The 27,341-nt window shown below is 42.0% G+C and overlaps 1 protein-coding gene across 3 annotated transcripts in view; it reads left to right on the top strand.

Annotated features, from left to right (window-relative positions):
* The window catches only part of dennd1b (DENN/MADD domain containing 1B), a 303,360-nt gene that overhangs the window by 183,196 nt on the left and 92,823 nt on the right, over window positions 1-27,341 (top strand). For all 3 annotated transcript variants that reach the window (XM_068037699.1, XM_068037701.1, XM_068037700.1), the window contains one exon: window positions 19,490-19,590. In XM_068037699.1, the coding sequence (XP_067893800.1) occupies window positions 19,490-19,590 (101 nt within the window). The remainder of the gene's footprint in view (window positions 1-19,489; window positions 19,591-27,341) is intronic.

The raw sequence follows: 27,341 nt of genomic DNA on the forward strand, positions 1-27,341 counted from the left end.
AAATTGTTCCCTTTTTCCAAATTTTACAAAAAACCAACTATATCATACATTTAGCAATTAATTCATCTGACAACTAATATAATTTAATAGGATCATGCTGGAATGGTGCTGAGTAATTAAATATAATTACCCACAGCAAGTTAAATACTCCACAAACACCTGTTTGTTCCTATACCAGTGTTACATGCATCTATATTTGTAAATATTTTAATTTCTTCTGGTACAAGATCATCTCACTTGACCCTGTTTGTTAATGGCACTAATTTTTACGTAGAATGTACAGCATAGAAACAGGCCATTCAGCCCAGCTGATCCATTTATGCTCCACACAAACCTCCACCCACCCATCTTCATCTAACCTTATCAGCTTAACCTTTATTCCTTTCTCCCTCATATGTTCATCTAACTTCTCCTTAAAGACATCTATGCAGTTTGCCTCAGCTACTTCTTGCGGTAACAAATTCCACATTGTAACCATTCTAACTTTCTGGGTAAAGAAGTTTCTCTTGAATTCCCTATTGGATTTATTAGTGATTATATTATATTTATGGCTCCTTGCTTTGATTTTCCCCACAAATTAAAACAACTTCTCTGTGTCTACCCTATCAAACCCTTTCATAATTTTAATGATCTCTAACCGGTCACCCCTCAGTCTTCTCTTTTCTAGAGAACTATTCAACATTTAAAATTTTTCATAATTCTCTTCCCTCATTGCCACCCCAATTTTTTTTATTTTAGAATTATTAAATCTTGTATCAGTTGAAAGAATTAACCTTGTGTCATATAAGTTTTGAATTATCCCTCAGGCCCTCTGACTAGCTAGCCGGAGGGCATTGTACTGTCAGGAAATTCAGAATTTGAATACATTGTTAATGTTATTCTAACGTGACTAGAAGCTTCAAACAGTTTTTGAAAAGAGACTCAAAGTGCCTCAATCTGATGGTTTTGATTGATGTAAGATTAGGTTTAAATTGCATAAGTGTTATGGTAACCTATTGAAGCTTAAAAATAGAATTGGCTACCTTTCCGAAATATTAATAAGTGAGGCCCTCAAACAAAATGTTGTTTTTGTAAATCGTTCATCCTCTGAAATTTAGCCTGTTTTGCGGTGAGTCCATCCATAATGTTAGGTGTTTACTGTGTTAGCTAAAATGTCCGCAATGGGAGCAATTATCTATTCAAAAAACTAGCACAATCATAAAATTAGAATAAGGATCGATCTGTAGTTTCGCTCCTCCCTATCTCTGTAACCTCATCCAGGCCTACAACAATTGAGATCTCTGTGCTCTTCCAGTTCTGGCCTCTTGCGTATCCCTGATTTTAATCGCTCCACCATTGACTGTCATGTCTTTAGCTGCCTAGGCCCTAAGCTCTGGAATTTCTTCCATAAATCTCTCAGCCTTTATCTCTACTTCTTAAAACTTACCTCTTCAACCAAGCCTTTGGTCATTTGTCCTGATATCTCCTTATGTGGCTTTGTGTTAAATTTTGTGTGACAACACACCTGGGAAACGCTTTCTGATGTTTTGCTACCTTAAAGGTGAGATGCAAATACAGGTGGTTATCTGTGTTTGTTAAAAGTTTTGGATCAGCGCACGCAATTCTGTGTGGTGCGAAAGAGATGAGGCATAGGTGGAGTGGTGTGTAAGAGTATTGGGGAAGGGGAATCCTTGAGTCTGGGATTAGTTGGAGAGCAGTTCTTGGATATAAATGTACTGAGCGGTGTTCTGGGAGTCTGGATTTGGAGGGACGGTGATCTTGGGGCATGAAATCTTGGGTGAGAAGGGAAGTTACTTGAGGTTATGTTTGGCTGTGGTGACAGGGCCTTCTAGGGTTTGGAAGCAATAGGACACATCTAGGGGTCTGGTAGCACTGGAATGGGAGTCCTGGTGACTTGAGAGCAGAGAGATTAGGGTTCTTGTATCTGGGAGCTTATTTATGTGAGTACTGGGAAAAGGATCATGGGACAAATAGGAACACTGGGTTTGATGCATTAAGTCAGAGCAATGGTGGTATTTGGTTGCAGTTATGGTGCGTTGTTGACTGGGTTATTGGCTGTCGTTTGGCTGTTAGAAAAGTTTGCTGGAATTTGGGAGCATTGATATTGCAATCCTGGGATGTTGGAAAGAAGGGAGAGCACTCGTGAGGGGGATCTGTGTGAATTGAGTTTTTAAAGGTGTTGGAGTATTGTGGGGTGCAGAGTGTGGAAGTTGGATAATCAGATCCAACATGGTGGGTGCTGGCGTTTGGAAGGACACAAGGGAAAGAAATTGATCAGATTCTGCTCCTTCCTTCAGAAGTGTTACCGTTTCAGGTCAGTGACCTTTCATCAGAACCTTTCACTGTCCTGAAACGTTAACTCTGCTTCTCTCTCCACAGATGCTGTCAGACCTGCTGAGTATTTCCAGCATTTTTTGTTTTTATTTCAGATTTCCAGCATCTGCAGTATTTGCTTTTATTATAGATTGGAGGCTGCCTTGCCTTCCTGACGCTTTACTTCATTTTCAAACCCATTTTTCAGCTCGCAGGGACCAAGGGCAGTTTGTAATCCTGTCTCTTGGTTCCTTTTCTACCAAGGCTGCTAGATACAGCCTCCTCCTGCAACTAGAACCTGATCATACTCAGTACTGCTAGCCTCTGCTGCTCCCAATTCTGTTAGTTGCTCCGCTTCCCATTCCAGTGATGACAAACATATGGACTAGTCCCTGAAGTTCCCCAAGACTGGACTCAATGCTTCCAGAACTCAGGACCTCTCACCCTGCTCCTTTCATAACACCTATGTTCATGTAAAATCTCTGATTAGCTGTAAGCAATTCCACAGGGCTCAAATAATATATATATGTATTTATATCAGTGGATCTCCTATGGCATTAGTCATGGCAAGTCAGCATACATTCTCTCTCTGTGTCTTTTTCTCGCTGCTTCCTGCTTTTTTCTCTCTACATCCCCTTCTCTAGCTTTCTCTTTCCTTTCTGGTGGTGGGTAGTATGGTGGAGAAGAGAGCCGTTGAGGACTGCAGGCTGCATTTTCTGTTGTCGGGTGTAGGTTAGCAGGTGGGTAAGAAGCCTCGGGCCGTTGCAGCTGGATTTTCAGGTGAGTAGTACAAGCTGGCGAATGTGGTGGAATTCTGGCCAGGGCCACAGGCCTGTTTTGAGTCGCCCATCCCATTGTGATTTTTGTCCTACAGCTGGTATCCTACAGCAGGTGTGGAGAGGGATTTGACTAACAAAGCAGCATGCAAGTGTTCTGTCATTTGTGGGGGCGATTGAACTTGAGGTGCAGGATGGCAGCAGAAAGAAATGTGAAGGTCTGGCACCCCTGCTCCCTTGCTTGATGCCTGTCCTCACAACCTCAGACGGTGTCATCCTCTTTTCCCCAACCCACATGGTGCTGGGAAGGAAACCTTTGAACAAGAGGGACCAGGATGCCAGCTTGGGAGCAGCCAAATGAACATCTCTAAAAGGGGAGGAGAGATAGCCAGCTTTTCAAGGCCCAAGTGGGGCAGTGGTGAGCACCTCCAACAGGAAGAAGGTGGCCATAACACAGTGCCAAGTAATAAAGAAGGCTAATGGAATGCTATGCTTTATTATGAGAGGAATTGAAAATAAAAGTAAGGATGTTATGCTTCAGTTATACAGGTCATTGGTGAGAACACATCTCAAATACTGTGTGCAGCTTTGGTCTCCTTATTTAAGGAAGGATGTAAATGCATTGGAGGCGGTTCAGAGGAGGTTTTCTAGATTGATACCTGGAATGAGCGGGTTGCCTTATGAGGAAAGGTTGGACAGACTGGGCTTGTTTTCATTGGAGTTTAGAAGAGTAAGAGGAGACTTGATTGAAGTTTATAAGATAGTGAACATTCTTGACAAGGTGGATGTGAAGAGGATGTTTCCTCTTGTGTGTGAGTCCAGAACTAAGGGGCACTGTTTTAAAATTAGGGGCCGCCCTTTTAGAACAAAGATGAGGAGAAATTTTTTCTCTGAGGGTTGTGCACCTTTGGAACTCTCTGCCTCAGAAGGTGGTGGAGGCAGGAATATTTTTAAGGCAGAGGTAGATAGATTCTTGTTAGGCAAGGGAATCAAAGATTATCGGGGGTAGATGGGAGAGTGGAATTCGAAACACAAGCAGATCAACCATGATCTTACTGAATGGTGGAGCAGGCTAGAGGGGCCAAATGGCCTACTTCTGCTCATAATTTTTATGTCCACTATAGTGGGAAGGGGGTCTATGACATTACAGATGGTCAAGCCCAGAGAGAAGAATAAGATATGTCTGGAGCATATAATGGTGGCTGTAGTGAAATGAAATCACATTAATTTAAGATAAACCTAACATGGTGTCAAATAAAAGTTTAGCAAATTTAAAATAAAATTTACCTCGATTGACCAGAATGATAAATTTAAAGGCTTAGATTATAAGGATATCTTGCATAAATTTGTCCTGTATTCCCTTGAGTTTAGAAGGTTGATGTAATTGAGGTGTTTAAATGTTATTAAGGGATCTGTTAGGGTTGGTGCAGAAAAACTATATTCTCTGGTGCGGGAAGTCCAGAATGGGGGGTGTGGTGGGGGAGTGCCATAATCTTAAAATAAGGGTTCATTTCAGAGTGAAAATGGGAAGCATTTTTTCCACACATAGGGTAATAAAAATCTGGAGCTCACTTCCCCAAAGGCTGGGTCAATTAACATTTTCAAGATTGGGATAGATTTTTATTAGCTCAGAGTATCAAGGGATATGGATCAAGAGCTGGTAAATTAAATTGAGATGCAGAGCAACTTTGGTCTAATGCAGTGATGGAACAGCCCCAATGGGCCTTCTGTTTCCATATTTCCTGTACCACCTGGAGGAACAGCACTGGGAAATGGAGGCTGGGGGATAGGAGTACCGTTAAGCATTTTGAAAACTGAGAGGTAACTATGCATATAGGTTAAAATAATAGCCATGCATGCCAGATAAATATGATGAAAATAGTGTTGAACAAAAATAGTGATGTGAGAAATAAAGTATAAACTGAACAAAACATGTATTGCTTGTATAAAACTTTATAGCGATAAATATATTTGATTTTTTTGATTTAAAGCTCGTTTCAAGTTATTTATGTAGATTTAGCAAAGTTTTTGATCAAGTATAAAATAAAGTTCATTTTTAAAACATAATACAGGCTCAAGTATATCCTGCAGGTTGAATGCAAACTATTTTAAAGATGAGTTGTGATGTGATCGAAAATGTTATCCATCCTGTCACCTTCATGGGTTGTCTGAAATGTCGCATTGTGGTGAGGAGGCTTACAGTTGAGCAGACAATCTTTACATGAGAGCCAATTGTGCAGGGGGACCCTTCTCGGTTTTACTCGCATATTTGTTAAAAGTTACGTTCTGCTGGTTGTCAGTACATTAGAATGCAGATTCTGTTTCTGGAACGTGAATTACAATTTTCTGAAATTCCCAGTGCTGGCCATGCAAGTGCCTGCATACTGCTGTAATCCACCCCCCATTATCTGAGAGCAGTGATGCTGGAAATCACATGAGGTGTAAATATTATTTTAAAATTCCAGCCTGACCAGATTTGTTGGTATTGTTTCAAGCTGTTCTCCAGACATTGTTTGAAATATGTGTTGCTAACGCAAAAACAGTAAAATTGTACATTTAAAAAGTGTTTGATAGGAAACATTTCTAAATTTCAAAGGGGTTCAGATCATCACTGGAAGTATAGTTCCTCAGTGGTAAGATGATAGTTAACTGTGATAAGAGCAGGAATGCTGATTTTCTATGTGCAGCATTCAGGTTTTGGCTTCATATGAACATGATGTGGAAGGTATTTTGAACATCAAGCTGTACGAGTAGATATTCAAGGCCAAGGAATAAATCATGATTTTACAACAGTGCGTAAGCTGGCTTATTGATGTTTTGTGACAATAGGTAAGGAGTATCACAGTTTAAAGCCATGTCATCAGTTTTCAAGTCAGTCAGCCGTACAGGCTTGTCATATGCCTGTATAATTGTAACACACCAGGCTTTCTTTAACTAGTCAGCTGGGGCCGTGCATTTTGTCTCGGAGACTTTAGCTGGCCCGCAGCTGACAAGAGGCTTCTCATCATCCTGTCAGATGCATGCTAACCAGAGTGTATCATTTGCAACCTACAGTGGCACCCAAGCAGATTGTTCATACATGGACCTGCTGTCAATATGTGTGTGGTTAGTAAGTCCAGCATTATATATGGGGCATCATCTTCGCAGAACAGAAGAGCTGGCAAAATAAATTCAGTTAAAAGCTGTTCACCTTGTAAATCAATCTCTTTTTGCCACTTTTTGTATGGATTCTCAAACCTGCTGCCTTGTTTATAAATAAATCATGACCATTTTCTTGGCCTTGAGGCCTTGTTGAAATAATTGGAGTCAGTTGCATGAGTTTTCTGAGCCATTACTTCATAGCACTGGCTGCTGAAAGGTTGTTTCCTTAGGGACAAGACAGCAGCTTGTTTGCAGTGTCCATGTGGCCTCTGAAACTGGTTGGTTATGTCAGGCTGTTGCAGTGAGTTTCATTGGGTCAGGAACTGCCTGTACATTGTGTTCTAATGATTTCTAGTTGGACCTAATGAGAATTATCGCAACTAAACCACGCCTATTACGTCACTACACTTAAAAAAAAGACTGATTTCAGGCAGCAGCAATGTATGACGTCTGTTAACCTTTAATTAGCATATTCTGCTGAAGGTGCAAGGCTTTTTTTTAAATAAAAAGTTGAGTCCTGATATTGCATAAATATGAAATAATTTTAGTATTAAATGTCTGAGATCGTTATAATTCCTCAACACACCTGAAACAGTGAGTACAATAAATAACATGAAGATCGGCCGTTTCTTTGTGCTGGACCAACAGAATTGTATCCCTCTATGAAAAACATTCTTCGTTATCCAGTCGAATTGCATGAGTGCTGCATTTGTACTTGTAAATGACGTGAACACAGGTAATGAAGGTAACTGTCGTGAGCAGGACGAAGATGGGAGTTTGTTTTTCTTGTTGGACTGGAAATTGACTCACCCCTGTGGAGCTTCCGTGACATGTCTTTCACGCTGGAAAAATAAACACAGTTCTTCCTAGCTCAGCAAATTATCCTGTATTAATTTGGGGCAATAAATACTTAAAACCACGTCAAGAAATATTTCCCAACAGAAACACAGATATCATGATTGTGCACTTCTACCAAAAACTGAAGCAGACATTTGGTTCCTTTGGATTGATTGAAAAGCACAAGATCAACACTTCTCTGTCTTATTATAGAATCATAGAGTTATACAGCACAGAAACAGGCCCTTCGGCCCATCGTGTCTGTGCCGGCCATCAAGCAGCTAACTATTCTAGTCCCATTTTCCAGCACTTGGCCAGTAGCCTTGTATGTTATGACGTTTCAAGTGCTCGTCTAAATACTTCTTAAATGTTGTGAGGGTTCCTGCCTCCACCACCCCTTCAGGCAGTGCGTTCCAGATTCCAACCACCCTCTGGGTGAAAATTTTTTTCCTCAAATCCCCTCTAAACCTCCTACCCCATACCTTAAATCTATGCCCCCTGAATATTGACCCCTCCACTAAGGGAAAACGTATCTTCCTATCTAACCTATCAATGCCCCTCATAATTTTATATACCTCAATCATGTCCCCCCTCATCCTTCTCTGTTGTAAGGAAAACAACCCTAGCCTTTTCAGTGTCTGTTCATAGCTGAAATGCTCCAGCCCAGGCAACAGAATCTCCTCTGCACCCTCTCCAGTGCAATCACATCCTTCCTATAGTGTGGTGCCCAGAACTGTACACTGTACTCCAGCTGTGACCTAACTAGCGTTTTATACAGCTCCATCGTAGCCTCCCTGCTCTTATATTCTATGCCTCGGCTAATAAAGGCAAGTATCCCATATGCCTTCCTAATCTATCTGTGCTGCTGCCTCCAGTGATCTATGGACAAGTACACCAAGGTCCCTCTGACCTTCTGTACTTCCTGGGGTCCTACCATCCATTGTATATTCCCTTGCCTTGTTAGTCCTCCCAAAATGCATCACCTCACACTTCTCAGGATTAAATTCCATTTGCCACTGCTCTGTTCATCTAACCAGCCCATCTATATCCTGTAATCAAAGGCTTTCCTTCTCACTATTTACGACACCAATTTTCGTGTCATCTGTGAGCTTACTTATCATACCTCCTATATTCACATCTAAATCATGTACACTACAAACAACAAGGGTCCCAGCACTGATCCCTGTGGTACGCCACTGGTCACAGGCTTCCACTCACAAAAACAACCCTCGACCATTACCCTCTGTTTCCTGCCACGAAGCCAATTTTGCATCCAATTTGCCAAATTGCCCTGGATCTCATGGGCTCTTACCTTCTTAACCAATCTCCTATGCGGGACCTTATCAAAAGCCTTACTGAAGTCCATGTAGACCACATCAATTGCTTTACCCTCATCCACACATCTAGTCACCTCCTCGAAAAATCAATCAAGTTAGTTAGACACGATCTCCCCCTGACAAAGCCATGCTGACTATCCCTGATTAATCCCTGCCTCTCCAAGTGGAGATTAATCCTGTCCTTCAGAATTTTTTCCAATAGTTTCCCTACCACTGATGTTAGACTCACCGGCCTGTAATTACCTGGCCTATCCCTGCTACCCTTCTTGAATAATGGTACCACATTTGCTGTCCTCTAGTCCTCTGGCACCTCTCTGGTGGCCAGAGAGGATCTGAAAATTTGTGTCAGAGCCCCTGCTATCACCTCCCTTGCCTCACATAACAGCCTGGGATACATCTCATCTGGGCGTGGGGATTTATCCACTTTTAAGCCTGCTATAACATCTAATACTTCCTCCCTTTCAATGTTAATATTTTCAAGTATAACGCAATCCCCCTTCCTGAACTCTACACCTACATCGTCATTCTCCACAATGAAAACAGATGAAAAGTAATCATTTAAAACCTCACGTGTGTCCTCTGGCTCCACACACACATTGCCACTTTGGTCCCTAATGGGCCCTACTCTTTCCCTGATTATCCTCTTGCCCTTAATATACTTATAAAACGCCTTAGGATTTTCCTTAACTTGCCCGCCAATGTTTTTTCATATCCCCTCTTAGCTCTCCTAATTACTTTTTTAAGTACCCCCCTACACTTTCTATATTCCTCGAGTGCCTCCGCTGTTTTCAGCACTTCGAATCTGCCATAAGCCTCCTTTTTTTTCCTGATCCAATACTCTATATCCCTTGACATCCAGGGTTCCCTGGACTTGATGGTCCTACCCTTCAACTTAACAGGTACATGTTGGCTCTGAACTCTCACTATTTCCTCTTTGAATGACTCCCACTGGCCTGATGTAGACTTTCCTACAAGCAGCTGCTCCCAGTCCACTTTGGCCAGATCCTGTTTTATCAAATTGAAATCGGCCTTTCCCCAATTCAGTACATTTATTTCTGGCCCGTCTTTGGCCCTTTCCATAACTACCTTAATTCTTAGAGTTATGGTCACTATCCCCAAAATGCGCCCCCACTGATACTTCTACCACTTGTCTAGCTTCATTCCCTAGGATTAGGTCCAGTACAGCCCCTTCTTTTGTCGGACTTTCTACATACTGGCTCAAAAAGCTCTCCTGTATGCATTTTAAGAATTCCTCCCCCTTTAAGTCTTTTGCACCAAGACTATCCCAGTTCATAATAGGTAAGTTGAAATCCCCTACTATTAATACCCTATTATCTTTACACCTCTCTGAGATTTGCCTACATATCTGTTCCTCTGTCTCTCCCTGACTGGTCGGAGGCCTGTAGTACACACCCAGTCAAATGATGCCCCCCTTTTTTTGTTCTCAAGTTCTACCCATACGGTCTCATTTGAGGAACCTTCTAAGATATCATCCCTCCTTAATGCAGTAATTGATTCCTTGATCAACAGTGCAATGCCACCTCCTCTTTTATCCCCTCCCCTATTGTGCCTGAAGATTCTATAACCTGGAATTTTGAGTTGCCAGTCCTGCCCCTCCCTCAGCCAAGTCTCTGTGATAGCAATAATATCATAATCCCATGTGCTAATCAATGCCCTCAATTCATCTGCCTTATTCGTAAGACTCCTTGCATTAAAGTAAATGCAATCCAGCCTTGCATTTTTCACTTGTGCCTTAACAGGTCTATATTTGCTTTGCCTTCCAGACTGACTCAGTTTCTCTTCTATGTTTGGCTGTGCCTCACCCCCTACTGTACCTCCACTCTGTATCCCATCCCCCTGCCAAATTAGTTTAACCCCTCCCCTTATAGCACTGGCAAACCTCCCAGCAAGGATGTTGGTCCCATTCCAGTTCAGGTGCAACCCATCCAACTTGTACAGGTCCCTCCTTTGCCAGAAACAGACTCAGTGATCCAGGAACCTAAAGCCCTCCCTCCTGCACCATCTCCTCAGCCATGCATTCATCTGCTCTATCCTCCTATTCCTATACTCGCTAGCATGTGGCACAGGGAGTAATCCAGAGGTTACAATCTTTGAGGTCCTGCGTTTTAATCTGCTACCTAGCTCCCTAAATTCTTGTTACAGGACCTCATCCCTCTTTCTACCTATGTCGTTGGTACCAATGTATTTCACGACCTCTGACTGCTCACCCTACCCCCTTCAGAATGTCCTGCAGCCGCTCCGTGACATCCTTGACCCTAGCACCAGGGAGGCAACATACCATTCTGGAGTCTCGTTTGCGGCCACAGAAATGCCTATCTGCACCGTTACGATAGAATCCCCTATTACTATAACTCTTCCACCCCTTTTCCTCCCCTGCTGTGCAGCAGAGCCCTCCATGGTGCCACGAACTTGGCTGTTGCTGCTTTCCCCGGGAGGTTATCCCGCCCAACAGTATCCAAAGCGGTATGTCTGTTTGAGAGGGGTTGGCCACAGGGAACTCCTGCACTACCTGTCTGCGCCTACTACTCCGCCTGGTGGTCACCCATCCCTTTTCTGCCTGTGCAGCTATTACCTGCGGTGTGACCACCTCGCTAAATGTGCTATCCACGATGTTCTCAGCCTCGCGGATGCTCCACAGTGAATCCACCCACAGCTCCAGTTCCGTAATGCGGGTCGCCAGTAGTTGCAGATGAATACACTTCATGCACATATGGTCCTCAGGGACACTAGAAGCGTCCCTGATTTTCCACATAGTGCAGGAGGAGCATATCATGGGGCTGAGCTCTCCTGCCATGACATACCCTTCGATTAATTAGTTACTACCTTAATTAAAAATACTAATTACACTAGGGGACTTGTTCTGCCCACTACAATCTGAAGTCCTTAATAAGTTACACTGAATTCAATAAAAGACACTTTAGTAGTACTCACCTTATCACTAGAGGTTTTTTTTTCAACAAAAAAAACTTTCCCCTTACTGCATTTAAATAGCTTAAAAAAAAAACGCCTGTTACTCACCCAACCAATCACCTTGCAGATTTCCCATGATGTCACTAAGTTTTTTTTCCAAGTCTCAGCGCATGCTGAGAGAGAGAGTAGGTCTGCCAGCCACCACCGCTCCTGTCTTCAGGTAAGTGAGGCATGAGCCCTGCGCTCTCTTTTACAGCTCGCGTTCCGGAATAGCTTCTGCCCAGGTCTGCCAGCCGCTGCCGCTCCTGTCTTCAGTAAGTTGCATATTGTTGCATAGATAAACAGGCAGCAATCCTTTGCAAAGATATAGTATTGTGTTTGTGTATATGTATTCATACTGGGTTTACAATATAATGTCAATGCAAAACAGTTTCACTTTAGACCAGTAGTCCAAATGCAGCCTAAATCCATGATCAGGGCAGGGCATTATTTGAGAGAAAAGCAGAGCAAGTTTTGGTCTGTGCGTTCTGAAGTCAGGTTGGACCCTGACTCTACATTTAACGTATGCAAGTGCTTTTGGTCTTTCTGGGAAATCACTTGTCACTTAAAAATTATTCTTGAAATGTGGGAAGTTTTGGCAAGGCCGTATTTATTGCGCATCTCTAGTTGCCTTAAGAAACAAGTGGCACGCTGCCATTCTGAACCTTTGTGGGAGCACCATCACAAGAACTGCAGTGGGGTTGGGTTGGGAATTTCAGGATATTCAGTGGCAATGAAGCAACTTATTTCCCAAGCCAGGATAGTGATTTGGAGATGATGGTGTTCTCTTGACATTGTTGCTTCTGTCTTTCTCAGTGGTGGAGGTTGTGAGGTCGGGAGATACTGTCGATTTAAACTTTGTGATATATTGCAGTGAATTATGGTGGGGTGAGTTGACCTCTGCACTACTGCCAAGTATAATTTTATTTCTCCCATCCAAAGTAGTGATGAAATTCTAAAATTAAGTTTACTATTCTTTGCCTTTGCTTTCAATAAAACAATATTATGGCATGCGAGATGTGATATTTTGTGAACTGATTGCTGAACCATACTGCATCAGGTCTGAGTCAACTTGGTAACTGGATGGAAAGATGTTGAGCAATCAACAAGAGAAGAATGGTGAGATGGTAGGCGATAGGCTGCTGTTTGAATACAACATAAGAAAGTCAAATAATGTGTACATTATACCAATGTTATGCTCATGTTGGGATAGTAAAAAAGTCATCCTGATGAAGAAAGTTGCTTTTTAAATCGTTCAACATTTTCCTTGAAAGTTAGTCACTATTATATTTTGGTCTGAAATTAATTAACATTGAGGTAAAACAGATAGTTTTGACTCGTGGTTTGAATGAGTTCCTTCCCTGCTGAGAGTTCACAGTAGTCATTTTTATTCGCTAGACTTCTGTTGGCACAGAAATAAGAGAAGCTGACGTTAGTAGAAGTAAATCAACAGGTAACCAAATTGTGGACTATTTTCCACTACGCGTAGTTTCCAGGCAGTTATGTTAAGAATTTTGACCCATAAGTGGAATTAGTGCAGTGCCCACAGGTTCAGTGAAGGAAGTTAAAGGTCTCACTCAGCGGCATTGGTTGACAATAGAGCAGAAAGCTATGCCATCTGACTGATCTCACAATGAATAAAAGTTTTTATTTCAGGGATTCATTGAATCTCCAGCAAGTGGTTGGAACAAAAAACGATATTTAATCAAATATTGACTGCAGCTTTATGGAAGTTAGTTCTAAAATATTACCTAAAAAGCTGTGAAACTAAGCTCCAGTGTGCAGTAAAACCCATGGCTTCCAGCTTCAGGTTATATATAGGGTTGTCAGTCAGTCCTATAAACCCGTGGGACAGTTTTGTAGCACGAGAACCATAACAAGGTCAATATTTGTATTTTGTGATGTTGTACTAAAATATTAAGTTTTGTTTGTTCAAGAATAGTAATGAAGTACAATAAAAAAAATGCTTAAACTGATGCTTGGTCAATTTCTTGCAGCATTATTGAGTAGTTGTCCACTGAATTAACAACTGTTACAATCGAGGCGGGAGCAATGCACTGTCAATTCAGTCCCATCACTCCACAGGGGCAGCATATTATTAAAGTTTTACCACCCAACCGGAAAACAGCCAAATTAAACACTCTAGTAACCCCCCCCTCCCCCCCCCCCCAAATAAAACAGACCAAACTGGATATCTTTAGACAACAACAAAATAACTATTTATGAAAACTAAATCTTAAACACTATTAAGATAAACCTATGTCTAAAAACCTTATAACTTATTTTAACCGAACTCCCTCATTCACACACATGCACTCAAAAATCACGGTTAACCGGTTTTCTTTTTAAAAAATTAGCTGTTTTTCAAGAATAAATAAGTCACTGGCATAGAAGTCTTTGGGGTTACGTTCCTGGTGGGTGAGGTATTCTAATGTAATAATAAGCAAATGTCACTCGAAGTCTCCATACGGATTTGATGAAACTGTCTCGTAGCAGATAGGCATCCAAAACACTTCGGCTGCAGCAGGCATCAAACAGTTCTTTCAACGATGAGCACAGCAATAGGTCTACTTGAATTTTAAAACCGACAGTCTCTTAGTTGAATCTTTACTTCAGCAATATAAACAGTCTCTTCAAAGGGTTTTTTCATCAGGTAATTAGCTTTGGCCTGTATCTCCTTGTAGAATTTTTGCTGAGAGAAATAGACAGCTCTTTTCTTCAGTAGCACGTTTGGCTGGTGAGTCTCTCAAAGCTGGTTTTTACACAGTTAAAGTGTAACAGTACACCATGTAACCTCTCTCTCCTGCTGTGGCCTAGGTAACAAATGCAGTTGGCACACTGCGTCTCAGAAATCCAGAAGCTTCTCTCTCTCTCTTAAATGTACAATGTTTCAAACAGGAGAAAATAAATAAAATTCCGTGACGCAACATTTAATTTCTTGGGTGTCAACCAAGGTGCCAGCTGTAGGGTCAGTCAGGCCAAAGGAGATAACATACGAATTAGGAGCAGAAGTAGGCCATTCGGCCCCTCTAATCTGCTCTGCCATTCAATAAGATCTTGGCTGATCTGTTTGTGTCTTGAATTCCATGCTCCCGTCTACCTCCAAAAACCTTTGATTCCCTTGCCTAACGAGGATCCATCTACCTCCACCTTAAAGATATTCAATGACCCCGCCTCCACCACCTTCTGATGCAGAGTTCCAAAGTTGCATAACCCTCTGAGAGAAAAAAAATTCCCCTCATCTCTGCTTTATAAGGGCAACCCCTCATTTTAAAACAGTGCCCCCTAGTTCGGGACTCAGCCACAAGAGGAAACATCCTTTCCACATCCATCTTATCAAGACCGTTCAGGATCTTATATCCTTCAGTCAAGTCTCCCTTCACTCTTCTAAACTCCAGTGAAATTAAGCCCAGTCTGTCCAAACTTTCCTCATAAAACAACCTGCTCATTCCAGGTATCAATCTAGCAAACCTCCTCTGAACTACCTCCAACGCATTTACATCCTTTAAGTAAGGAGACCAAAGCTGCACACAGTATTCGCAATGTGATCTCACCAATGCCCTGTATAACTGAAGCATGACTTCCTGGCTTTTATTTTCAATTCCTTTCGTAATAAAGGATAGCATTCCATTAGTTTTCTTTATTACTTGCTGTACCTGCATACTAACCTTTTGTGACTCATGCACTAGAACACCTAGATCCCTCTGCACATCGGAATTCTGCAGTCGTTCTCCGTTTAAGTAATTCTCGGCTTTTTTATTCTTCCTGCCAAAGTGAACAACTTCACATTTTCCCACATTATACTCCATCTCCCAAATTTTTGCCCCCTCACTCAACCTATCTATATCGGTCTGCAATCTCCCTATGTCCACTTCACAACATACTTTCCTACCTATCTTTGTGTCATCTGCAAATTTAGCTACCATGCCATTGCTCCCCTCATCTAAGTCATTGATATAAATTGTAAAAAGTTGAGGCCCCAGCTCAGACCCCTGCAGGACTCTACTCGTCACATCCTGCCAACCAGAAAAGGACCCATTTATGCATACTCACTGTTTTCTACCAGCCAGCCAATCTTCTACCAATACTAATTTGTCACCCCTTACACCATGAGCTCCTACTTTGCACAATAACCTATTATGTGGCACCTTGTGAAATACCTTCTGGAAATCCAAGTACAGTACGTCAACGGGCTCCCCTTTATCCACAGCGCATGTTACTCCTTCAAAGAACTCCGATCAATTGGTTAAACATGATTTTCCTTTCACAAAACCATGCTGACTCTTCCCGATTACCTTGAGTTTTTCTATGTGCCCAGCTATAGCCTCCTCAATGATTGATTCTAACACCTTCCCCACAACAGACATTAAGCTAATTGGCCTATGGTTACCTGTTTTCTGCCTCTCTGCCCCCCACCCCCCACTTCTTGAATAGAGGGGTTATCTTTACTACTTTCCAGTCTGATGGAACCTTTCCAGAATCTAGTGAATTTTGAAAATTAACACCAATGCATCTACTACCTCATTAGCCACCTCTTTTAAGACCCTAGGATGTAACTTTGTAACCTGGGTGGTCAGGTAGGGGATGGGGTGGTGGGGAATGGTGGGGGGGGGGGTGGGGGGGAATGGCGGTGGGGGGGGGGGGGGGGGGGGGAGGTGGTAGTGGGAGCACGTGCCGGGAGCGGCAGTTAGGTGGTGTGTAGTGTACAAGGGAGGAGTTTACTAGGGAGGTAAGGCCGGGGTGGAGAGGCAGGTTATGAGGAAGAAATGGGCTGTTGATCAATAGTGTAGTAGGCGGGTGAAATTTTATGCGTGGGGCATGAGAGATCAATAAAGGGGCAGCAAACGTCACACTTTTTAAAAAATTTTATTTGATTTCCCAGTACCAACATGGCTGCTGGCTAGCTCAATGAAGCATCAAAATTATAGGCTGTTCCACAGTGACATGCATAGGTTAGAGCTTGCAACTGCATGTTAACAATCAATCCTCAGATTAACTCTCAATTCACTCTGATATAGCTGTAGTTGCATAAAAGATAGAAAAAAAGACAGAGCCTGTAGATCGGTTGTTTTTATGTCTGCAAAAGATAGCAGTGACACTAAAATTGCAGTTTAACTCAGAAATTGTGCCCCAACTGTGACTTCAAAGGGAAGTGATATGAGATTACCTGGTGGAGTTCAAATCTAACCATCTTGGTTCAATCTCACATTGGTCTCTGACGAGTTTAAATGGTGCTCAAAATAATCAGGAGCTCATTGAAGTGTTTAGGGAGCTCAGACACTTTATCCCATCCTGTCAAAGCATTTCAGCTTGAATGCTGGGGCGCAAATTCTGTGTAGGGTTGTAAGCACGCTTGTGGAATTCTCTCCTGGACAAGAGATTTGTATTTGTACAAATAAGGTATTATCTGGCTGTAACTCATAATTGCTGTTTCAAGTCACAAAGCAGTTGCTGCGGTATAATTTTTAAAAACTCCTTAAACCTATGTTTCAGCATCTTATTGTTCATTCAATATTTCTACCATTTTGCTGAGGAAAATATCAATGTTTGTGTTTTGTCAGACCTGGGGCACTTCACGTGATGACTTACAAATTGTCTTGGTGCTCCTGATGAATTATCATGTCAGAAGACCCTTACAGTGTTTTGGGAGATGATTGTTAAGACACATTAATCAGACTGTGTTCCATTTCAGTCTCAGTTGTTGAATGCAGATTCTAGTCTTTTTATGCAGCCTCAAACTTCAAGCTTAGAGTGCATTTTTATGATTATTTATAACAATTTTATGATTGTTTATGGAGGTACTTAGCTCTGTGTTGATTGCTCAACTCCCTTCTGAACACTAGAACTGCTTGGCTAATGTCTTTGCAGCTCTAGAACCTTTGAATAAGTCTCAAAGGCACTTTCAGTATAGTGGTAAATAGCTTTGTGTACCATCGTAAAATTGTATTATGATCCCCAAGAATAAAAAAAATCTCCATAATGTTTATTTCATGACGAATAACTTGTGTTTCTGCTTTAAAATGCATTTATTAGCTGCAGAACCCTATATGGACTTTTTATGGAGTGTAGGGTTATGTTTATATAATAGTCCTTAGAAAATGATTTACATTTGTTTAATTGATCTTCGTTAGGAGTGTTGCTAGGAAACATGACATACATTGCCAAAGTACAGGAGGAATCAGCTGTGTTGTGACAATTTTTTTCTGTTTTTCTTTAAAAAGTGTTCTAGCTCCACATGGTGTCAAATCTGCTCCATTCAGTAGTCTTGGAATTATTCAAATTATGTTTTATTTATATAAAATTACTTTACAGATCTGCTATGTCTCAGATTATGATAATTTAATGGTCTGCCAAGCTTAATTTTAAGTCCAAAATTGAATACAGAGATGCACTAGGAGCAAGAAATTACTGGTGTTTTGTTGTACCCTGAATGTTTTTTTGTGTGCTTTGCAAATACAATATATTCCTGGATTTGAGAGTAATCTAGCAGTAGAGCATTGTCTCAGACAAATTATAAATTTGGACAACTTGGGTCCTTTCTGCACTGTTTAATTAGAAGCTAAAACATTCACCAGACAGTTGGGCATATCACTCCATCTAGCACTGCACAGGAGGTGACCCAACATGGAGACCTTGTAAGAGTAGATTTTGGCTGACTGCTTTGAACTGTTGCAATAGGTTTGCGATGTTCTTGAGGAGACTGGTGTCATTGTGTCCTTCCAATCTGGCTTAATCCTAAGATGTAGGCTGAAGACTCCTTGCCGGAGTAGTGACGAAGTGATTTTGAATTAAATTCACTGCAACAACCAACGACAGGAAAATGCTGGATTCTGGACCATGTGAGCCCGGTGTAGCTGATGTGCAGTGAGGTGGATAATAGAACATTAAAACCAGCAAGATAGTGATGGATACAACATTGAATGGCATCGCTCGTTGATGCCGCTCCTTCAAAGTGAAGAACATATTTGCTGCTGGGATGCTAGTGTATCCAGAGGCAAAAAAAACAATTTACACCAAGTACTATGTTGTACGTAAGCCCTATAAGGAGTAGACCCCATAAAAACCAATGCTCGTTGGAATGAAGTGACAATGACATCAGCATAGTTGGCTCTGCTGTGAGTAGGACTATGTACAGCAATTTTTCTCTCCTGAACTATAATTTTAATTATCTAAATCACGAGTGTATTTTATACCCCAAGCTTTCCATAAAACAGTTTGAGGGGGAAAAACTGATCACTATATTTAAATTTTGTTGAAGCAAGTGGAGAGTGTTTTTTTAAAATGTATGAATTTGTTTTTTTTTGTAGGGGTTGGACAATGTATTATAGATGGCATATAGTAAACAAATAGGGTGGCACGAGTTATTGCGTTTAAAAACTGCTTGCTTTAAATAATAAAGTCTCAAATGTAATTCTGATGTATTATTGGTAACAAAAACTGTGGGTTGTTAATCACAAAAATGCTTATTGAGGTAATGTACATTGCCTAATAATCTTAGAAATATCATTATGTGGCCTGTGTAGACCAATGGAAGAGCAGCGTTTTTGCCATGTTTTAGATCTATTTGTATAAGTGCAAGATTCATTGTTTTTGTGTATGGTTCTCATTGCAACACAATAGCAAATAAGTCAGTTTAAGAGCATTGGCTGCAGATGAAAAGACATAATATATTTACGCTTTCAACTGTACAGCTGTTTAGCTCGGGCAGTTGCTGGTCAATAGTGGCATTCCATGTGTCAGTGAACAAATTCTCTTGATACCTAAAGCTGCAGTTCACACATCACCATAGCTCCAACTGTCGAACATTTCAATCCCTCAGTGTTTTTTCAGCCTCGAGACTCTCCTGGCTGGCTCATGTTTCATTCTTGGCAATTTGCCCTAATGATATCCCTCAGGAGCCTTCAGACCCTGTTCTTTTCCATATTTAATCATGTTATTTTAATCCTGTGGATGAGCAAATAATGGTGCAGACGTGACCTTTTTGCTGTTATCCTCTGTTTTTATCGTTAAAACATTTTTAACATAAGGGTTTACAGTCGATTATTTTGTACTTTGCTGTGGTTTAATCCATTGAATTTGGAATTTGTTTCAATATTAATTCTTTTTGTTTTCCAGTTAACGGCTTGTGTTCATGCATCAGCTGCCATGCTTTATCCAATGTATTGGCAGCATATTTACATCCCAGTGCTCCCTCCCCACCTGCTGGACTATTGCTGGTAAGGCTACTAATCTACATTGGAGATCCCTGCTATAGTTACCATTGCAGCATTTAAAAGTCCGGACGGCACATGGAGTTGGTATATTAATGTGACATTGTCTTCTAGTTGAAAGAGCCAGCAGTAGTACCTCATCCACAATGTAATCATAATGGATAACTGTAGTGCAGGTTTTCAGGATATGCCAATTTTTTTTCCAACTCTTAAATGAGAGGATTTGAACCTTTGCGTGCAATTCCTAAAAGAGAATTTCTAAACTAATCTCTAACAGCTGATGTATAATTGTTAATTTATTACCTTTTATTTATCATTGTTGTTTGTACAGTAGAATAAGGATGCAAGATATTCACAACTGATTGATATGGGATCATTTGTTAACAAATCGCCAGTAAGTTTCCAGGTGATTGTCCACTAAACTAGTGGACCAGTTCATTTTTAAAGGAACTGAATTGTATTACCATCTAACTCATTCATTTTTAAAAATACATACTATACTATCAAAACCTGTTGCACTTTCGCAAAACCAGAGGTGATTGTAAATAACTTTATTCACTACACATTGTTAGCATTTAATCATTGTTAAATGGTTTTGCATAGCAGTGAAAATAAAAACAGTGTTTGTAACAGAACAAAAACTGTGGCCTCTAAATTCAGCACTAAATTCAGGCAGGAAGTGCAGGCTCATTAGGAACGAGAAATGCACCATCTGCCGTTTTGGTAAAGGCCGAGAAATTGGTGTACCGTGCCCACTTCTGAAACAGGCATTAAATCCTTTGAATATGCAAATAAGGGGTCAAGCGCCTGGTTGACATTAGTCCTGGTTGTGTCTAGGTCATTATCACCCAACGGTTGATGCTCATGATAAGTTCTGAAAATTTTTAAGCTCTCAACGAAATTAACAATATCCCACCTGATTGTTAGCCATTTCTGTCTGTTCAACTACCTGATCAACAATAATACATAGAGACAGAATTCAGAAAAATATTTTGTCCCATTATTGCCATCACATTGTTAACCATCCTCTTTTTGTGGACACCTTCATATGCCGCAAACTATATAATCACTATACACGACTGTAATCACTGGGTCCATCCATCAATCATTGTAAACAGGAGGTTGTGTACCATATTTTTTTCCCTCCTGTGCTATATAAATACATATTTCATGTCGAAAAATATCCCAAGATATTTCACAGAAGTGGAAGGGAAAAAAATGGATGCCATATGTTAGAAGGTGTGTCCAAAAGTATGGCAAAAGAGGTTGCTTTGTAGGAAGGAGTTAAAGGAGACAAGGAGGTGGAAAGGTTTAGGGAGGAAATTTTTAAATGTGGAGCTTAAGTGGCTGAAGGCATGACATCAATGGTGCAGTGTGGGATGGCATAAGAAGCTGGGGTCAGAGGAATGGAGAGTTAGTTGGGAGGGAGTTTTTGTAGCACTGGACATGGTCAAAGAGTCGTAGAGTTATACAGCACAGAACCAGGTCCATCGTGTCCATGCCGACCATCAAGCACCTATCTATTCTAATCCCATTTTCCAGCACTTGGCCCAAAGCCTTGTATGCTATGGCGTTTCAAGTGCTCGCCTAAATACTACTTAAATGTTGTGAGGGTTCCTGCCTCTGCCACCCCTTCAGGCAGTGTGTTCCAGATTCCAACGACCCTCTGGGTGAAAATTTTTTTCCTCAAATCCCCTCTATACCTCCTGACCCTTACCTTAAATCTATGCCCCCTGATTATTGACACCTCTGCTAACGGAAAATGTTTCTTCCTATCCGCCCTATCTATGCCCCTCATAATTTTGTATACCTCAATCAGATGCCCTCTTGTCCTCCTCTGCTCTAAGGAAAACAACCCTAGCCTTTCCAGTTTCTATTCATAGCTGAAATGCTCCTGCCCGGAATCTCGTCTGAACCCTCTCCAGTGCAATCACCTCCTTCCTATCGTGTGGTGACCAGAACTGTACACTGTACTCCAGCTGTGGCCTAACTAGAGTTTTATACAGCTCCATTATAACCTCCCTGCTCTTATTTTCTATGCCTCGGCTAATAAAGGCAAGTATCCCATATGCCTTCCTAACCACCTTATCTACCTGTGCTGCTGTCTTCAGTGATCTATGGACAAGTACACCAAGGTCCCTCTGACCCTCTGTACTTCCTAGGGTCCGACCATCCATTGTATATTCCCTTGCCTTGTTAGTGCTCCCAAAATGCATCTCATACTTCTCAGGATTAAATTCCATTTACCACTGCTCTGCCCATCTAAATCGTTTTGTAATCTAAGGGTTTCCTCATCACTATTTACGACACCACCAATTTTCATGTCCTCTGCGAACTTACTGATCATATCTCTTATATTCACGTCAAAGTCATTAAAGTACACTACAAACAGCAAGGGTCCCTGCACCGATCCCTGTGGTGCACCACAGGTCATAGGCTTCCAATCGCAAAAACAACCCTCAACCATCACCCTCTGCCTCCTGCCACTAAGCCAATTTTGGATCCAAATTGCCCTGGATTCCATGGGCTCTTACCTTTTTAACCATTCTCCCATGCGGGACCTTATCAAAAGCCTTACTGAAGTCCATGTAGACGACATCAACTGCTTTACCCTCATCTACACATTTAGTCACCTCCTCGAAAAAATCAATCAAGTTTGTTAGATATGATTCCCCTCCGACAAAGCCATGCTGACTAGCCTTGATTAATCCCTGCCTCTCCAAGTGGAGATTAATCCTGTCCCTCAGAATTTTTTCCAATAGATTCCCGACCATTGATGTTAGACTCACTGGCCTGTAATTAACTGGTTTATCCCTGCTACCCTTCTTGAATGATGGTACCACATTCGCTGTCCTCCAGGCCTCTGACACCACTCCTGTGGCCAGAGAGGATTTGAAAATTTGTATCAGAGCCCCTGCTATCTCCTCCCTTGCCTCACATAACAGCCTGGGATGCTTCTTATCTGGGCCTGGGGATTTATCCACTTTTAAGCCTGCTAAATTCGCTGATACCTTCTCCCTTTCAATGCTGATATGTTCAAGTATATCTCAATCCCCCTCCCTGATCTCTGCACCTACCTCGTCCTTCTCCATAGTGAACACAGATGAAAACTAATCATTTAAAACCTCACCTCCGTCCTCCAGCTCCAGGCAAAGATTGCCACTTTGGACCCTAATGGGCCCTACTCTTTCCCTGGTTATCCACTTGCCCTTAATATACTTATAGCAAGCTTTGGGATTTTCCTTTATCTTGCTCGCCAGTGTTTTTTCATGTCCCATCTTTGCTCTGCTAATTGCTTTTTTAAGTACCCCCTTCCCCCCCCCCCCCCACTTTCTATACTCCTCTGGGGCCTCCGCTGTTTTCAGCACTCTGAATCTGCCATAAGCCTCTTTTTTTTTTCCCTTATCCAATCCTCTATATCCCTTGACATCCAGGGTTCACTGGACTTATTGGTCCTACCCTTCACCTTAAAAGGTACATGTTGGCCCTGAACTCTCACTATTTCCTCTTTGATTGACTCCCATGGGTCTGATGTAGACTTTCCTACAAATAGCTGCTCCCAGTCCACTTTGGCCAGATCCTGTTTTATCATATTGGAAGAGTTAGGACTGAGCAAGGCCATGGAGGAATTTAAATGCACAACATTTGGTGACCAGGAGCCAAAGCCAGCAAAGACAAGGGTGATTGGCAAGCAGAACCTTGTGTGTGATAGGGTACAGGCAGCAAGCTTTTGGATGAGCTACAGTTTATAGAGGGGGGAGGATGGGATACTATGCAGTGTCGCATTGGAATAGTTGAGTCTAAAAGTGAAAAATACATAAATGAGGATTTTAGCAGCAGATTGGCTGAGGTAAGGGCAGTTGCAGTTGCAGACAGTGTTATTGAGGTGAAAATAGGCGGGCTTTGTATTGGAGAGGAGTTGGGTTCAGAAGCTTAGTGCAGGATTGAATCTAAGGTGGCAAACGTTCTGATTCAGCCTGAAACACTGGCCGGAGATGGGAATGGAGTCGTAGGTGAGGTTACAAAGTTCATGGTGACAGCTGAAAGCAATGGCTTGGGTCTTCGCAAATCACATTCAGAGGAAATTGTGGCTCATTCAACAAGATTGGATGTCGAAGATGCAGTCTTACAGCCCAGAGTCAGTGAAAGTGTCAAGAAAAGAATTGGCAGGGTAGTATTATAAGCATGCATGTGGAAGCTGACCCCCATATCTGCAGCTGATGTCGTCATGGAGCAGCTTGTACGTGATAAAGAGGAGGGGGTTGCTAAGAACGTATCCTTGAGGAGCTACAGAAGTGGCAGTGTGGGGAAAGGAAGAGAATTGATTGGCAAAGATGTTTTGGCCACTTTTGAATAATTAAGGTGAGGGCAGAGAAGAAGGGTGGTGTGGCTCATGTTTGACGAAGAACAGGCCAGTCATAGAGAATGCTGTTTTGGGATGCTGGAAGGAGCAGAAATCTGAATAAGAGGCTGCATTCACATAGGGAGCTGCAGGTGAGATAGAGCCATTTACAAAGCTTGGGAGCCAGGAAGGGAAGTGGTTGGTCAGCAGCTCAGTGGGAATGGGGTTGAGAGAGCAGGGCGTGAGCAGACGAGCTCAGCAAAGGCATGGGGAGATGGGAGCAAAACTTGAAAGGTCGGGGCTAAGGTAGGGTGTTGTGATTTCAAACGGTGGGCAAGAGGCAGGGAGGCAAACAAGTGAAGTAATGGTTTCTGTCTTAATGCAAAGGAAATCCATGCATTCCTTGCATATTATTAAGGTGGAGAGGACAGGGGAGAAGGATTTAAGGAGGCATTTAATAGAAACATAGAAAATAGGAGCAGGAGTAGGCCATTTGGCCCTTCGAGCCTGCTCCGCCATTCATTATGATCATGGCTGATCATCCAACTCAGTAGCCTGTTCCCACTTTCGCCCCATACCCTTTGATCCCTTTAGACCCAAGAGCTATATCTAACTCCTTCTTGAAAACATACAATGTTTTGGCCTCAACTGCTTTCTGTGGTAGCGAATTCTACAGGTTCACCACTCTCTGGGTCAAGATATTTCTCCTCATCTCAGTCCTGAAAGGTTTACTCCGTATCCTTAGACTATGACCCCTGGTTCTGGACTCCCCCCCACCATGGGGAACATCCTTCCTGCGTCTACCCTGTCAAGTCCTGTTAGATAGAATTTTATAGGTTTTTATGAGATCCCCCCTCAATCTTCTGAACTCCAGCAAATATAATCTTAACCAACTCAATCTCTCCTCGTATGTCAGTCCCGCCATCCCAGGAATCAGTCTGGTAAACCTTCGCTGCACTCCCTCTATAGCAAGAACATCCTTCCTCAGATAAGGAGACCAAAACTGCACACAATATTCCAGATGTGGCCTCACCAAGGCCCTGTATAATCGCAGCAAGACATCCCTGCTCCTGTACTCGAATCCTCTTGCTATGAAGGCCAACATACCATTTGCCTTTTTTACAGCCTGTTGCACCTGCATGCTTATCTTCAGCGACTGGCGTACAAAAACACCCAGGTCTCATTGTATATTCCCCTCTCTCAGTTTATAGCCGTTCAGATAATCTGCCTTCCTGTTTTTGCTACCAAAGTGGATAACCTCACATTTATCCACATTATACTGCATCTGTCATGCATTAGCCCACTCACTCAACTTGTCCAAATCACCCTGAAGCCTCGCTGCATCCTCCTCACAACTCAACCTCCCACTCAGTTTTGTGTCCTCTGCAAATTTGGAGATATTACATTTAGTTCCCTCATCTAAATCATTAATGCATATTGTGAATAGCTGGGGTCCTAGCACCAATCCCTACGGTACCCCACTAGTTACTGCCTGCCATTCATGAAAACGCCCATATATCCCTACTCTTTGTTTCCTGTCCACCAACCAATTTTCTATCCATCGCAATACACTACCCCCAATCCCATGCGCTTTAATTTTACATGCTAATCTCTTATGTGGGACTTTGTCGAAAACCTTCTAAAAGTCCGATTAAACCACATCCACTGGCTGTCCCTCATCAAGTCTACTAGTTACATCCTCGAAGAATTCCAGTAGATTTGTCAAGCATGATTTCCCTTTTGTAAATCCATGCTGACTCTGCCCGATTCTACTACTGTTCTCCAAGTGCTCTGCTATAAAATCTTAGATAATGGACTCTAGAATTTTCCCCGCTACCGACGTCAGGCTGACTGGTCTATAATTCCCTGCTTTCTCTCTACCTCCCATTTTTAAGTAGTGGGGTTATATTAGCTACCCTCCAATCTGTAGGAACTGTTCCAGAGTCTATAGAATCTTGGAAGATGACCATCAATGTATTCACTATTTCTAGGGCCATTTCCTTAAGTACTCTGGGATACATACCATCAGGCCCTGGGGATTTTTCGGCCTTCAATCGCATCAATTTCCCCAACACCATTTCTCTACAAATACTGATTTCTTTCAGTTCCTCTCTCTCACTAAGCCCTGTGTTCCCCAACATTTCTGGTATGATATTTGTGTCCTCCTTTGTGAAGACAGAACCAAAGTATGCATTTAGTTGGACAGCCATTTCTTTATTCCCCATAATAAATTTCCCTGTTTCTGACTGTAAGAGACCTACATTTGTCTTCGCAAATCTTTTTCTCTTCACATACCTATAGAAACTTTTAGTCAGTTTTTATGTTCCCCGCAAGCTTGCTCTCGTACTCTATTTTCCCCTTCTTAATCAATCCCTTGGTCCTCCTTTGCTGAATTCTAAACTACTCCCAATCCTCAGGTCTGTTGTTTCTCCTGGCAAATTTATATGCCTCTTCCGTGGATCTAATGCTCTTTCTAATTTCCCTTGTAAGCCATGGTTTGGCTACCTTTCCCGTTTTACTTTTGTGCCAGACAGGGATAAACAATTGTTGCAGTTCATCCATGCTCTCTTTAAATGTTTGCCATTGCCAATCCACCGTCATCCCTTTAAGTAACGTTTCCCAATCCGTCATGGCCAACTTGCGCCTCATACCTTCGTGGTTTCCTTTACTAAGATTCAGGACCCTTGTCTCAGAATCAACTACGTCACTCTCCATCTTGATGAAGAATTCTACCATATTATGGTCGCTCGTCCCCAAGGGGTCTCGCACCACTAGATTGTCAATTATTCCCCTCTCATTACACACTACCCAGTCTAGGATGGCCTGTTCTCTAGTTGGTTCCTCAACATATTGGTGCAGAAAACCATCCTGTATACACTCCAAGAATTCCTCCTCTACGGTATTGTGACTAATTTGATTTGCCCAATCTATATGCAGATTAAATTCACCCATAATTACAGATGTTCCTTTATCGCATGCATCTCTAATTTCCTGTTTAATGCCATTCCCAACATCACCACTACAGTTTGGGGATCTATATACAACCCCCACTAACATTTTTTGCCCCTTAGTGTTTCTTAGCTCTGCTGATAGTGGAGAAAAGAAGGCAGGGGTCATTGTTACTCATGGATGCTTCTAAAGTCATGGGTGATTTTGGGAAAGGACATTCAGGCAGAATAGAGCTTGGTTCTTTGATTTCCGACCATGGCCAGTTTTATGTGCCAGATACACTCAAATTTGTGCCCCTTGTTTTTTTTTTAGATGCCTGGGGCTGCAGCCAACTTTTGGAGTTCTTCCCAAAGTGCTGATGGGAAATTATCCTGCCAATCATGGGCCTTGTTCATGATGTCTGATGGCGTGTGCCCTTTTTACCTTCCTTTTGCCCTAACTTATTCCTTGATAAATTGTCTCCTCA

Source organism: Heterodontus francisci, chromosome 8 (assembly GCF_036365525.1).
Source record: "Heterodontus francisci isolate sHetFra1 chromosome 8, sHetFra1.hap1, whole genome shotgun sequence".
In the NCBI taxonomy this organism is placed as follows: Eukaryota; Metazoa; Chordata; class Chondrichthyes; order Heterodontiformes; family Heterodontidae; genus Heterodontus; species Heterodontus francisci.